The following is a 12355-nucleotide window of genomic DNA, read 5'->3' as shown; positions in this document are numbered from 1 at the left end:
GCATATCTTTTAAAATCCGGGGTTGGAGCGCGCAAGGCTGCGCAAAATCGGCAGCCTGCGTGCGCCAAGCCGCGCAGCCTGCCTCTGTTCCCTCCGAGGCCGCTCCGAAATCAGAGAGGCCTCGGAGGGAACTTTCTTTCCGGCGCCCCCCACCTTCCCTTTCCTTCCCCTAACTAACCCGCCCCCCAGCCCTAATTAATTCCCCCCCCCCCACACTTATTTCAAAAGTTACGCCTGCCCGAGGCAGGCGTAACTTGCGCACGCCGGCGCACCATGTTCCGGTCCGGGGGCTCGTCCAGAGGCCGCGTCCACACCCCCGGAACGCCCCTGAGCCGGAACCACGCCCGCAGCTCCACCCCCGGAACGCCCTGGCCATGACACGCCCCCCCCCGACACGCCCCCCCAGGAAAGCCCCGGGACTTGCGCTCGTCCCGGGGCTTGCTCGCTCTGCCGAGCCTATGCAACACAGGCTCGGCACGCGCAGGGGGTGGAAGGGGCAGCTTTTCGGGGGGTTACACACGTATCTTACGCGCTTACCCCTTTGAAAATCTGCCCCTATATTATCAGCTTTCTCAACCACAATGTTATTAGAAAGTCAGGTAGAAAAAGAAAATTACAGAGCCGGCTTGTTGAGAGTAGCTCACAAACTTAATTTGCCAAATTTTAGATGCTGCAGGGTCAGGACCTTGTATAATAAAAATACTGCATTTCAGCATCTCCTACAATACCAAAAAACATCTTCAAACACCAAAGATCGACTGTGACCTCCATTTATATTCTAATCGAGGGTGATGTAACAAGTAAACTGCACTGCCTTCTGGAACTAAGGGCGTTGGTCATAATTAACTTTGAAATTACCTGCAAGTATAGCGCTCCTTGCCCTTCCGCAGTAGGGTCTCTGGGAGGGCACTTGGAGGGGCTCTGAAGTTGAACATGGAAGGGACAGACTGTATGAGCTCACTGGCGTCAGGCTTGAGGGCACTAAAACTCTCAAGTTTTTCGGCCATGTTTTCAATGGCTGTCATCTGGAGGGACAAAAAAAAAAAAATACAACACAACAATGAATATGTTCTTCTTTTGCCATAAAGAAGGAGAAATAAAAAAGTCTACAAAAAAGAAAAAAAAGAGCATTTCCTAAATTTTTGCAGGCCAAAAATGCAAAATAATCTGTTCCTTTCTCAATTCAAGTATTATCTACTAGCAGTCATTCTGGCAATATCAGAGCCGCTAAAGCTCTTGTGAGGAGCCATTTTAAATATTTTATTTATTTAACATTTTTATAGACCGACATTCGTTGGGAACATCACATCGGTTTCCAGAGAACAAGTAATGCAGCGTAACAGAGCTTTACAATAAACTTAATTTCAACTGGGGGGGGGGGAGGAGATGATTTAAAACTATAACAGGGAAAACTATAACAGGCAAACAGCAAACTGGGGAATGATATGAAAAGCGAGCAGCGACAATCACATAAATCAGAGGTCAATATGATGAAAAGGATAAAGGTGAGGGATGGGATGGGAATGGCCGAGGAAGGGAGAAATATGTATTTATTTATTTATTTATTTAAAGGTTTTTATATACCGAGGTATGGCTATGTGCCTTCACCCCGGTTTACATGTACAACTAAATTACATTTGACAGTAGACATTTAACATTTCACAGTTTAACATTTAACAGGTTAACATTTAACAGTAACTGAGTCAGCTAAAAAAAGAAAAACTTGTTGCAATAACTCGTAGCATTTTGAACAGGGTCTGTCAGATGGGTCAGCGAGGTAAAAAAGGACAGTAATAGTGTAAAAAGCAAGAAATATCGAAAAAGTCTTGTTTATAATGACTGGAGTCATAGTTATAGGGGTGATACTGAGGATAGGAGTTATACCAAAGGAGGCGCTGGAACTATTTACAGGCGTTGAGGCTATTTACAAGATTGTAATACTGTAAACGGTGCAAGAGTGTCGCAGAGGATGGGGAGGAAGGAGAGGATGGAGTGTTGAAAAGGATGGAGAAGGTGGAGAGGAAGAAGAGAAAGGAGCGGATAGGCGCTGAAGCTAATTACAAATTATGATAGTAGAGATAGGGGAGAGATGAGTTGAAGGGTAAGGGGGAAAGGGTATAGCTTCAAAACATGCAGCTACTTTAATTCCTACAGAACATGTAGTTAATTTTCAAAGGGAGATTAGATGGGTAATTTCTCTCTGAAAATTGCCCACATGGTAAATGCTTACATCTGCTGTGAGCTGCCAGTCAGGTTAAAGCAGCATGTGTACATGTGAAAATGCAAATGTACACTTGCTGCTTACTCTCCCAACCTACAAAACACACACCCCTGCTAAAACGTATTTTTACTTTATATTTACTGAACTTTTCTATTATACGTGAAAGCAGGGCCCAATTACTCGTGTATGTTAAAACCACGGTTTTGCAAGATACACGTGACACCCGAATGAGCACTGCCAATAGGGATAAACAAAGATTGCCAAAATCTAAGTAAAATATTAATGAGCTGCGCTGTATGGGCCGGATTTTAAAAGGGTTACGCGCATAAGGTACGCGCGTAACCCTTTTAAAACCCCCCCCTGCGTGCGCCGAGCCTATTTTGCATAGGCTCGGCAGCGCGCGCAACCCCCGGGACGCGCTTTAAGTCCCGGGGCTTCGCAAGGGGGCGTGTCGGGTGGGTGGCGCGAATTTCGGGGTGTTCCGGGGGCGTGGCGCCAGCCCAGGGATGTGGTCGAGGCCTCTGGACCAGCCCCCGGGTTGGGTGATGGCGCACCAGCAGCCTGTTGGCGCGCGCAGAGTTACGCCTGCCTCTGGCAGGCGTAACTTTAACAACAAAGATAGGGGGAAGGTTTAGATAGGGCCGGGGGTGGGGGGGGTTAGAAGGAAAATTCCCTCCGAGGCCGCTCCAATTTAGGAGCGGCCTCGGAGGGAACGGGCAGCGCGCGCAGGGCTCGGCGCGCGCAAGTTGCACAAATGTGCACCCCCTTGCGCGCGCTGACCCCGGATTTTATAAGATACACGCGGCTACGCGCGTATCTTATAAAATCCAGCGTACTTTTGTTCGCACGTGCGTAGATTTATAAAATCTACCCCTATGCAACTATATGGAAAGCAGCTTATTAACATTAACGTGGAGTAACATGGCCTGCGATAAGCTTTGCGGTCTGCGTTCTTCCTTGAAAACTTAACCGCACCTCAAAAAGAGGTGTAGATGACTTTCCCCCTCACAAACACCATCGGGGTAAAACATCTGCTGATGCACGTAGGGTCCCCCACAAGATTCCTAAAGGGCAGTCAGCCCTGAGTTCCCCCAGCCCAAAAGCACCAGGACCCACAAATGATGGGCAAAGGGGGAGCTGCAGCTCAGCCAGCAACATTTTTAATTTTGGAGCTGGTGGGACAGGAGCGACGGGGCACGGATTCTGTCCCTGAAGACCGGCTGCGGCCCTTTGGGGAAGGGAGGAGAGCCTAAGTCAGGCGAGGTGCTGGTTATGTGAGAAGGCAGAGCTAACACATAGCTCTACCGCAGGGGCCGAGGGGGTAGGACGTATGCTGGGGTGGGGTAGAGAGAGAGCACGAAGAGAATTTGCTGACAGAGGACACAACGTTGAGGTTAAATGACCCTTTAAAAACTCAGCCCAGCTCCATGATCGCAAGATGCCATAGCTGGGTAGGTGCATATTTTGCCGGCTGTGGCAACAAATGTTCCCTGAGCCAGCACAGCATTTCCTCATGTTAAAGTGGAACATTCATGTACTATCTTACAATCTGTAGACAGAAATACGTTAGCACACTTTGAAATATAGTGAAAGAAAATGTGTAAGAAGCTGTAAATATGGGAATCACACACAGAAAAAAAAAAAATACACAGTATCCTCATCTACCATTCTGCTTCAATACTGATAATCATTACGAAGCAAGACAAACGTCTTTTGTCTTGGACACAAAAGATCTAAAAGTCCACGCACTGTGACAGTGCGCACATACTTTCGGGCTGCTCTGGGTGTTCAACCACGGCCATCTATCCAAGTAAATAACTTTTTATCCAAGAACTCCCCTTAGAAAATTGTCCTCTTAAAGCCTTAACCAGAGACATAGGATGGTGGGTGCAGGGGACGTCATCTGTATCATTCAGTTCATTTTACATGTATTTCAGTTGCACATTGCAAAGAGATTTCTCATGGAAGGTTCTTGAATTTATTTACATTTATGTGTTTCCATACCATAGTTGCTAACCATCAAAGTATATCTGACTTGGGATGGACAATTTGCAAAAGGACTGTCTTGAAAAAATCACTCTCCCTCCACGTGTCTGAAAGTATGTGCAATTGTTTCACAAGGCCTCACTTTTACCCACATAGAGAGAGGACGTTTCCAGGGGTGGAAATTAGTGCACGTAGATTACATTTTCAAACCTATGCACGTTATTTTAAATGGAAAACGTGTTAGGCTATACTCTTTATAACAAATGTCTGCAGGTACTATTTTCCTTGGGCTAACTAATAGGAAACGTATGCAGAAACTTTCCCTCAAGAACTGGTGCAACATTCACAGGTTAAAAAGTACTCTCAGACCTTGCATCCATGCAGACAGATTGAAAAGTGGCCCCCCCAAAATGATCTCACAGTCAGCATATACATTTTAGTGTGTTAATAGGATGTATTCGTTGTTCATTTTTCTTTTCTTTTTTTTTTTTTTTTAATCAGATATTGCTGAGTGGTTTAAGAGATATCTCTATCAATCAAAATCTTGCCATCACAATCACGTAACTAAAACTACAAGAGGACAGGTACGGACAGCTGGAGGACACCGTATACATGAGGTTTGTTGCATACTATCAGAATCTGCACTCTTCTGAATAAAGTTACATATAGTTGAGAATTTGTCTAGTGCATCTCTAGAACACTGGAAGAAATTTTCAAAAGGATTTAAGTGTGTAAAAGTAGCATGTATTGTAGTAATTTTCAGATGCCCATTTACATGCGCAAAACCTTTTGAAAATTCAGCCTTATGGAGGAAAATTGCAAAAGAGTTATGCGCATAACAGTAGCAATTTTCAGAAATCCATTTACGTGCGTAAAACACAGTGTTACAGGCATAAATCCTTTTGAAAATGACCTCCTTTGTCTTTAGAGGCTGCCTAGGTCCTGGAAGTAAAAATAATGAGTCAAAGGTTCCAGATGGCAATAAAATCTCTAAGCATAGGTAAAATTCCTGGTAAGCGGGAGTATACATTGATCTTATACTGGACCTACTGTAATTTGTTGGCTTTGAAAGCCATGTCTATCACAGACCTTGAATGGAGACATGCTGCCTCCAACCACAACGTGTTCCTTTTACATAAGGAAGGAAAAGATCCAATGGAGTGAAGTTCTTACTGCCCTGTTTTGCTGCTGAATAATGACAAAAATACCAGCAACATACTTGCAAACAGTCCAATCAAACTTCCCCAAGGGCTGCTTAAGGCTCCAAGAAGATTAACCAATTGTCTGCAGAGAATGAAGAGTTCCACTCGCACTGGACATTGAAAAAGCATTCATTCATGTGGAATGGTTATAGCTGTTCTCGATACTATGGATTTAGGAAGGAATTTCCATCTGTGGGTATGTAGCCTACATACTTGATCAAAAGCATGGGTAAAACGTGAATAGAGCGTTGCGGCACCTTTCCATTTGAGAAGGGGACAAGGCAGGGATGCTCTCTTTCTCTTTTGCTATTTATGTTAACCAAGGAATCAGTGACTAAACAATTTTGTCTAGTATAATGGGCTTAACTGAGAATGGCCAAGGGCATAAGAAAGTCCTATTTGGATATGACATGTTTCTATATATGAAGAATCCACTGCACTCATTTCTCTAGTGACCAATCTTTCCATTGGGAAGATTCTCTCTCTCACACTCTTCCTAGCCACTATCAAGCTAGGTCGAGAGTACAATGTACAAATCTCATCTTTGTGTACCTTTCATCACTCCAAATCTTCACTGATGGCTACTGTCGAATCTCTGACCGTGCATGTAAAACTGCCCCCAAAACCTAGGCCACCACCAAAATCCTCACCCTGCTTTACTAGCTGCCCATTTTAGTGGTATAAATAGTTTACTTATATGAGAGCCTTATAGAGTCTCTCTCTCTCAGCAGAGCGATGCAGTAATGATGAATCTAGGTCTTACAGAGGGCTAAAATCCAGAATCTATCAAACAATTTTGAAACAGCAAAAACATTTGCTTTACATTATGGGTAGTAACACAGTAGATTATGTTGACAGGACAGTTGGCCCATCTAGTGAACCTAGCAATTCCAGTCTATATTACTAAGGATATATCTCAGCTGGGAACCACAGAAGCTTGATCAACTGTAGGACATCACTCCTTATCCCTATCAGTTTTTGATTTCTTCCTCATTTAGTATTCTGCAATCCTGAGTAGATGAACATAAAAGTTCCCTTAATTAATCTAATTCTCATCCTCCTCCTCATTCTCCCCCTCTCTCTCCCACACATGTGACTTATGACCAAACTTTCTAATAAACATCTACAAAACTAGTGAGATTGTTGCCCAGGCCCTTGTGGCCTTCCTGGACAGTACTCAGCCACCACTAACCTGCCAGCACCAACCTATTTGGTTTCCGGGAAGTTGCAATTGCTGGTTCCAACCTTATCACACCATGACCTGCGGTGTCAATAGGTCATTTATTTGACATTTCTTTTCTCCTTCATCACTTTGCTGGATATCCAGCCACCACCAACCTGTGGCATCAACCTGGTCTGTTTCTGAGGAGCTATAGCCTGCTGGTTTCAAACAGATAATCCCCATAGATGTGCTTCTTTTAGTTGCCCTTTGTTTTTTCCTCATCACTTCTGCCCTTGCCTCTGCTTTCTTGAGAGTGAAGTGTGGATTGTTTACACGACTGGAACCTCCCAACCCTTTTCCTGTCACTGCTCATGAACCCCTAGTCATCCTAATGGGCTTCGCGGCTGGTGACATGCTCACTAGAGCAAGAAAGGAAATTCCTTTGCATGCCTATTAGTAACAGCAAATCACAATGAAACCATTGGAAAGTACCGGAGAAACCTTCTATTGCAACGAGGCTTCAACAGGCTTCATAAGTCTACACAATAGAAATAATTATGGAGAACAGACAGACTGGCTTAATACTGCTATAAAAATACACATTCCACAACAAAACATGATCGGCAAACAAAGGCGTGTTATCTATCCCCTCAGTAAGATGTGCACAGTTAACTCAAGTAAGAGATAGGGCAATCTCTCTAGCTAGTCTGAAAATATGGAACTCTCTACCTGTTGAAACCCACATTCATCCAAACCTAAAATCTTTCAAGAAGGAGGTTAAAACATGGCTATTTAGGAAGGCTTATTCTGAGAGCAAATGAAAGACCTACAAGTCTTTCCCATCAATTAACTGGCACTATTTTACAATGTTACTATTCACAGGATCTAACCTTTGGCTAATTATGTATCTGTATTTCACTATCTGTGGTTGTCCTCTTACAATTTGATGTTGTCTTTTATTCATTTATTTTAAATTTTCTTTTAATTTTGACATGTATTTTAGTTGTTTTATTGGATGTAATTTTACATTATTGTTGTAAACAGTTATGATGGCATTTACTGATTGACGGTATATAAAACCAGTAAATAAATAAATAAATAAATAAATAAGAGACCAGAGTAGAAATATGGTGGACTGGGAGCTTTTAGCAGAATGATGGAAGCAAGTAACTTTCCAACTATCTGAAGGCACAAACTCATTCTTCTACACAGTGTTAGGTAGCTCTTGGGTAAACAATATTTCTAATGCTATGTTAAATAAATGTGTCACCCCCATCTACCTTCTCCTGCCATTGTCATTTATTATACAACTTAATTTGACAGATTTGTCATCATCTGAATAACTGGCATTAAGGCTGATAAGTGAAGTTTGAGTTCTTTTCTAATTTTCTGTAATGCCTCAAGACACTAAATAAAAGTTTCAAAAAATTGAAGATTGTGACTGCCATAAAAATATTGTTCAGTTTAGAGTTAAAATCATTATCTCTTTTATTCTGCTGTTTATTTCATTTTTGACATATCAGTGTTTAATTCTATTAAATGCTTCTCCCACAAAGATACTGTAAACATTCAGAATTTTATTCAAATGGGAAGTGTTGATTTAGCAGAACTTAATGCAGTCACCAGAATGATATGTTCAAATAAATACAGCATAATTAAATACAGACTGAATCCTAGGAAGAAGATTTTTCAAAAGCTAGACATATGACTACAATAAAAGGTGCTTTCATTTTATTAAAAACCAGTGTAAAAAGAAATTACATCTATATCTATATATATATATAAATACATATATGCACATATCTCCTGACCACATGGTATGATCCACAGAACTTGGAACCCCTATATTTTAAGCCCGTAATGGTAGTGTCCCCAAAAATGCTCTGAGCAGGCTGCAGGGGGAGCTGTTCAGAGATCAGTGCATTGGTTGCTGCATGTGTGTGAATGGGCTGAGAGGAGCCAGAGCAGGAAGGAGGTGAGAGACAGGGAGTCTCCTGGAAGCATGGCAGGGAGACAGGAAGTCTCCTGGAAGCCCAGAGCTCCGGGAGACAATACCAACCCTTTCCTGCTCCCCCACCCTTCTCTGTGAGAGGCTCCCAGTCAGGAGGAAGCATGACATTGTGAGTGGTAAAGAGGGATCCTCTCACAACACACAATAAAAAAGAACTGGACTCCCATGGTAAACTGCCCAGAAGAGGGAAGAATTCCTGGATTAAAGGAGGTGAGGGCTACAAAGCTCAGAAAAAAAAAAAAAAAAAGACCAGGAATAAGCAACCTGCATTAAAATCCATGGAGGCCAATACTGAAACCTAAACATAGCATTTAGATTCATCAAAATGCTATGTTTATAGGGGGGGCAAAAAGCTGCCGCGGTACAAAAAGGGGCGTGGCTAGGCAAATTTGCAGCCTACCACATCGCCACGATTTCCGCCGCACTAATACTTTTTCCCCCCTGGTGCCAAGAAGAAAGGTAAGTGTTTCCGGCAAAATTTCCTGCACTAACGTGCGATACTAGATCCCACGCAGCGCTACCAGCCCCTAATTTCCCTTAACCCACCCCAAACTCCTCCCACCTTAGTAGAAAATTAAAATTTGCATACACAATTTGCGATGCGCTGTTTAATGCGTGCGATAACGCCCTAACACGCGCGATGACAGACTATCGCAAATTGATGAATGACCTCCCCTAAGTAAGTTAATCGGACGAGACTTATCTGGCTAACCTACATGGGACTTTCAGTAGCCGAGCTATGCTGCTGAATATCCCCAGAGAAAGTGCTAGTTAGCCAGCTAAGTCCAATCTGTCTTCAGTAGGTCTAACTAAGTTTGAATATTACTACTTATCCAGCTAAATTAACAGGATAAATAGTTCCTCCCCAAACCATGCAGATCCTGCCCACAAGTTATCTAGCTAAGTGGCACTGAATACTGGCCTCCTTGTGTCATTTCCAGGGCTTTTTTAGGGGGTACTCGCTGGTATTGTGTATTGGCACCTTTCCATTTGTGCTCTGGTCCATTAAAAAAAAAAAAATTCTGTACGTTGAGTGCCAGCATCTTTTTTTTTTCCCCAGAAAGATAGCACTGGTCATTTCTATGGTAAGAAAGTTGGTCATATATTAGGTTAACTCAGAGATCTCTCTCAGTGATATCTCTGAATATAAAGTCTAAGAGGTTCATTTTAAAAGCGTTGCTCGCGTAAAAATGGCCAAATACACGCATGTGTGAGCTGCGCACAAGCAACGTGGATTTTAAAAAGCCACAAAATACAGGCATATATACCCCTTGTGCACATGGGCATTCCAGGGCAGGGCATGCGCAACTCCAAATTTTAAAACCAAAAACCGCGGCGTGTGCACATAAGATATCCACATAACTTCACTGCTTCTCCTGCTGAGGAGCAAGTCTGTAGATTCCTGAGTTCTACGACTGAAGAGGTCAGGGTGAGGGGTCTGGGTCAACTGGGCAGCGTGCAGGATGAAGAAGCAGAGGGGTCTGAAAGGCCTCGATATTAACTGGACAAACTGGTGGACTAATTCGAAAACTGGGAATGTGCCTTGTGCGAGCCTGTTTTACAATTCGCCGACGTATGCTCGTAAAAGCCGACAAGGTCCTATGGAAGACACACTCGCAACTGCCCGGGCTCGAGTAAACTCTTAAAATTAAGAGCATACTTACGCGGGGCTGGTGCATTTTAAAACATATGCACGCACGATTAAAAATTCCAGTGTATCCTCGCTCGTGAACCAATACATCCGTGTATGGGTGCAAGCATGCTTACATTAAAATTACCATGTAAAGGCTCAGCACAGCTAAGTAAGAAAAGGCTATACTCATTTGTACCTGTGAACGTAACGTGTAAATAGCTTTTCCAATATTAAGTCAGGCTCTTTTTGGAATCACAACTTTGGAGTTAACTACTGTTATTCTGTGTCTTGACCAAGAGAAAGTGTACTGCCACTATAGCACCTGACTGACCACAAACTAAAAGAACCCTAAGACCAGTCAGGACATTGACACAGTGATTTAATATGTTATGGGCCAAATATTTAAATTTATCCAGATATGTAACTCAGCCAGTCATAACTTATTCGACTAACCAGGTCATTCATCAAAATGCATTATGGCATTAACGCATGCGAAAAGAATTGTAACGCATGACGCAAATGCAAATTTTTGGAAGAGGTGGGATCAGGGAGGAGTTTGGGTGGCATTTAGTTAAATGAGGGACAATATCACATGGTTTTAATGCCGGAAATAAACTACACCTTTTTCCTGGCATTAGGCTGTGCAATATGCCTGAAATGGCCATAACACAATTCGCAATAAATTTTTGGAATTGCATTTTGGCTGAGGGGGGGGGGGGGGGAGGGAGGGAGAGGGAGAAAGAGAGCCTCCAGGGAAGGCCTCACTGTGTGCACCTATTTATATCTCTATAGGAGGGCCATCTAATAGGTCGAAGTGAGGTGTTGGTGTAGGGTTTAGGGGCCAGTTTTGCATGTAGAGTGAGACGTACGAACAGCACAGTACACCTTAGTGAAGATTTGACATCATTTGGAGTGAGGAAAGTCTCACAAACGTGGCATTTTGTACTATGTTATCTCACCCTAGCTTGACGGTACCCACAGAGTCATCAAGCTAGGATGAGAGAACATAAAGAAAGATCTAGGAATAAGACCAAGACAGGAATCAACAGAAACTACAATCAAACTGGTAATTAAAAAATCTCTAAATAGTATGACAGCTTCAATGTTCCTTTAAAAACTATATATCCAGTTGCAGTTAGAAGTGACTTTTTGCTTTGTAACTACGTTTTCTAAAAAATATTTTTTTAATTAATGCTTCCCTTGACTATGAACTAAAATAGGTTACAGTGTATGGATGTACTTCAGATTTCAAACTTTAGTAAGGTATTTGGTTTTGCCTTTTAGTACTCAATTGCCCTGAAGCGTTCACACTCTGTCCTTCAAATAAAGGATCACAGCACATATAGGTCCAGCCCCTCGTTTTATAACAGCCAACCAAGGAAAGAAACCTCAGAGCCCAGAATCCTGTGCAAGTCATAAAGAAAAACCCGCAGTAGTTACATCAGAGGGAAATACATACACATTTTTTGTCAAATAAAATGTATAAAAATGTAAACAAAAATGCTTTTAAGCCATATGTTTACTTGTATGCTACCAGTCTATGAGGATGCAGCAGTTTCAAGTTTTTGATACGCATTAGAACATGCCATACTGGGTCAGACCAAGGGTCCATCAAGCCCAGGATCCTGTTTCCAACAGTGGCCAATCCAGGCCATAAGAACCTGGTAAGCACCTGGCATTGCATATTATACGCCTGCACCTTGAAATGGCTATTCAAGTTCTAGTTGGCTCTGGGGGGTTTTTTTCCCTGTAACCCAGAGCCTGCCCTCTCGTTTCATGCTCAGACTCTTAAAGCTGCTTACAAATTGCAATGTACAGAGTACCACTGCCAATTTGCCCAATGTCTTCCATCAAACAGTGCAAAAAAAAAAAAAAAAAAAAAATTCTCAGAGGGAAGTCGAGACATATTTACTTGACAGACAACCAACGTGAAAGCAGTGGGAGCTGTAAGCTCCCGGGTTTGGTTCACGGTTGCTCCGTTGCTAAAACAATCTCTCCAGATGTAAGCAGACAGCGCATTTGTCACTATGAAGGATCCTGACATGCACTGATCACAGGGCAGGAGATATATGATGAGGATATCTTTGGGACAGAGACAGTAATTCCATCTCTGCAGGCCAATGGCATAATCTGACTAAGC

General features: G+C 42.8%; 1 protein-coding gene across 10 annotated transcripts in view; it reads right to left on the bottom strand.

Annotated features, from left to right (window-relative positions):
• The window catches only part of MECOM (MDS1 and EVI1 complex locus), an 881649-nt gene that overhangs the window by 32254 nt on the left and 837040 nt on the right, over positions 1 to 12355 (bottom strand). For all 10 annotated transcript variants that reach the window (XM_029616015.1, XM_029616016.1, XM_029616018.1 and 7 more), the window contains one exon: positions 859 to 1025. In XM_029616015.1, the coding sequence (XP_029471875.1) occupies positions 859 to 1025 (167 nt within the window). The remainder of the gene's footprint in view (positions 1 to 858; positions 1026 to 12355) is intronic.

This window comes from Rhinatrema bivittatum, chromosome 9 (genome assembly GCF_901001135.1).
Source record: "Rhinatrema bivittatum chromosome 9, aRhiBiv1.1, whole genome shotgun sequence".
Lineage (NCBI taxonomy): Eukaryota > Metazoa > Chordata > Amphibia > Gymnophiona > Rhinatrematidae > Rhinatrema > Rhinatrema bivittatum.
Note: the sequence above shows the minus strand (reverse complement) of the source record. Positions and strands in the feature narration are given on the sequence as shown.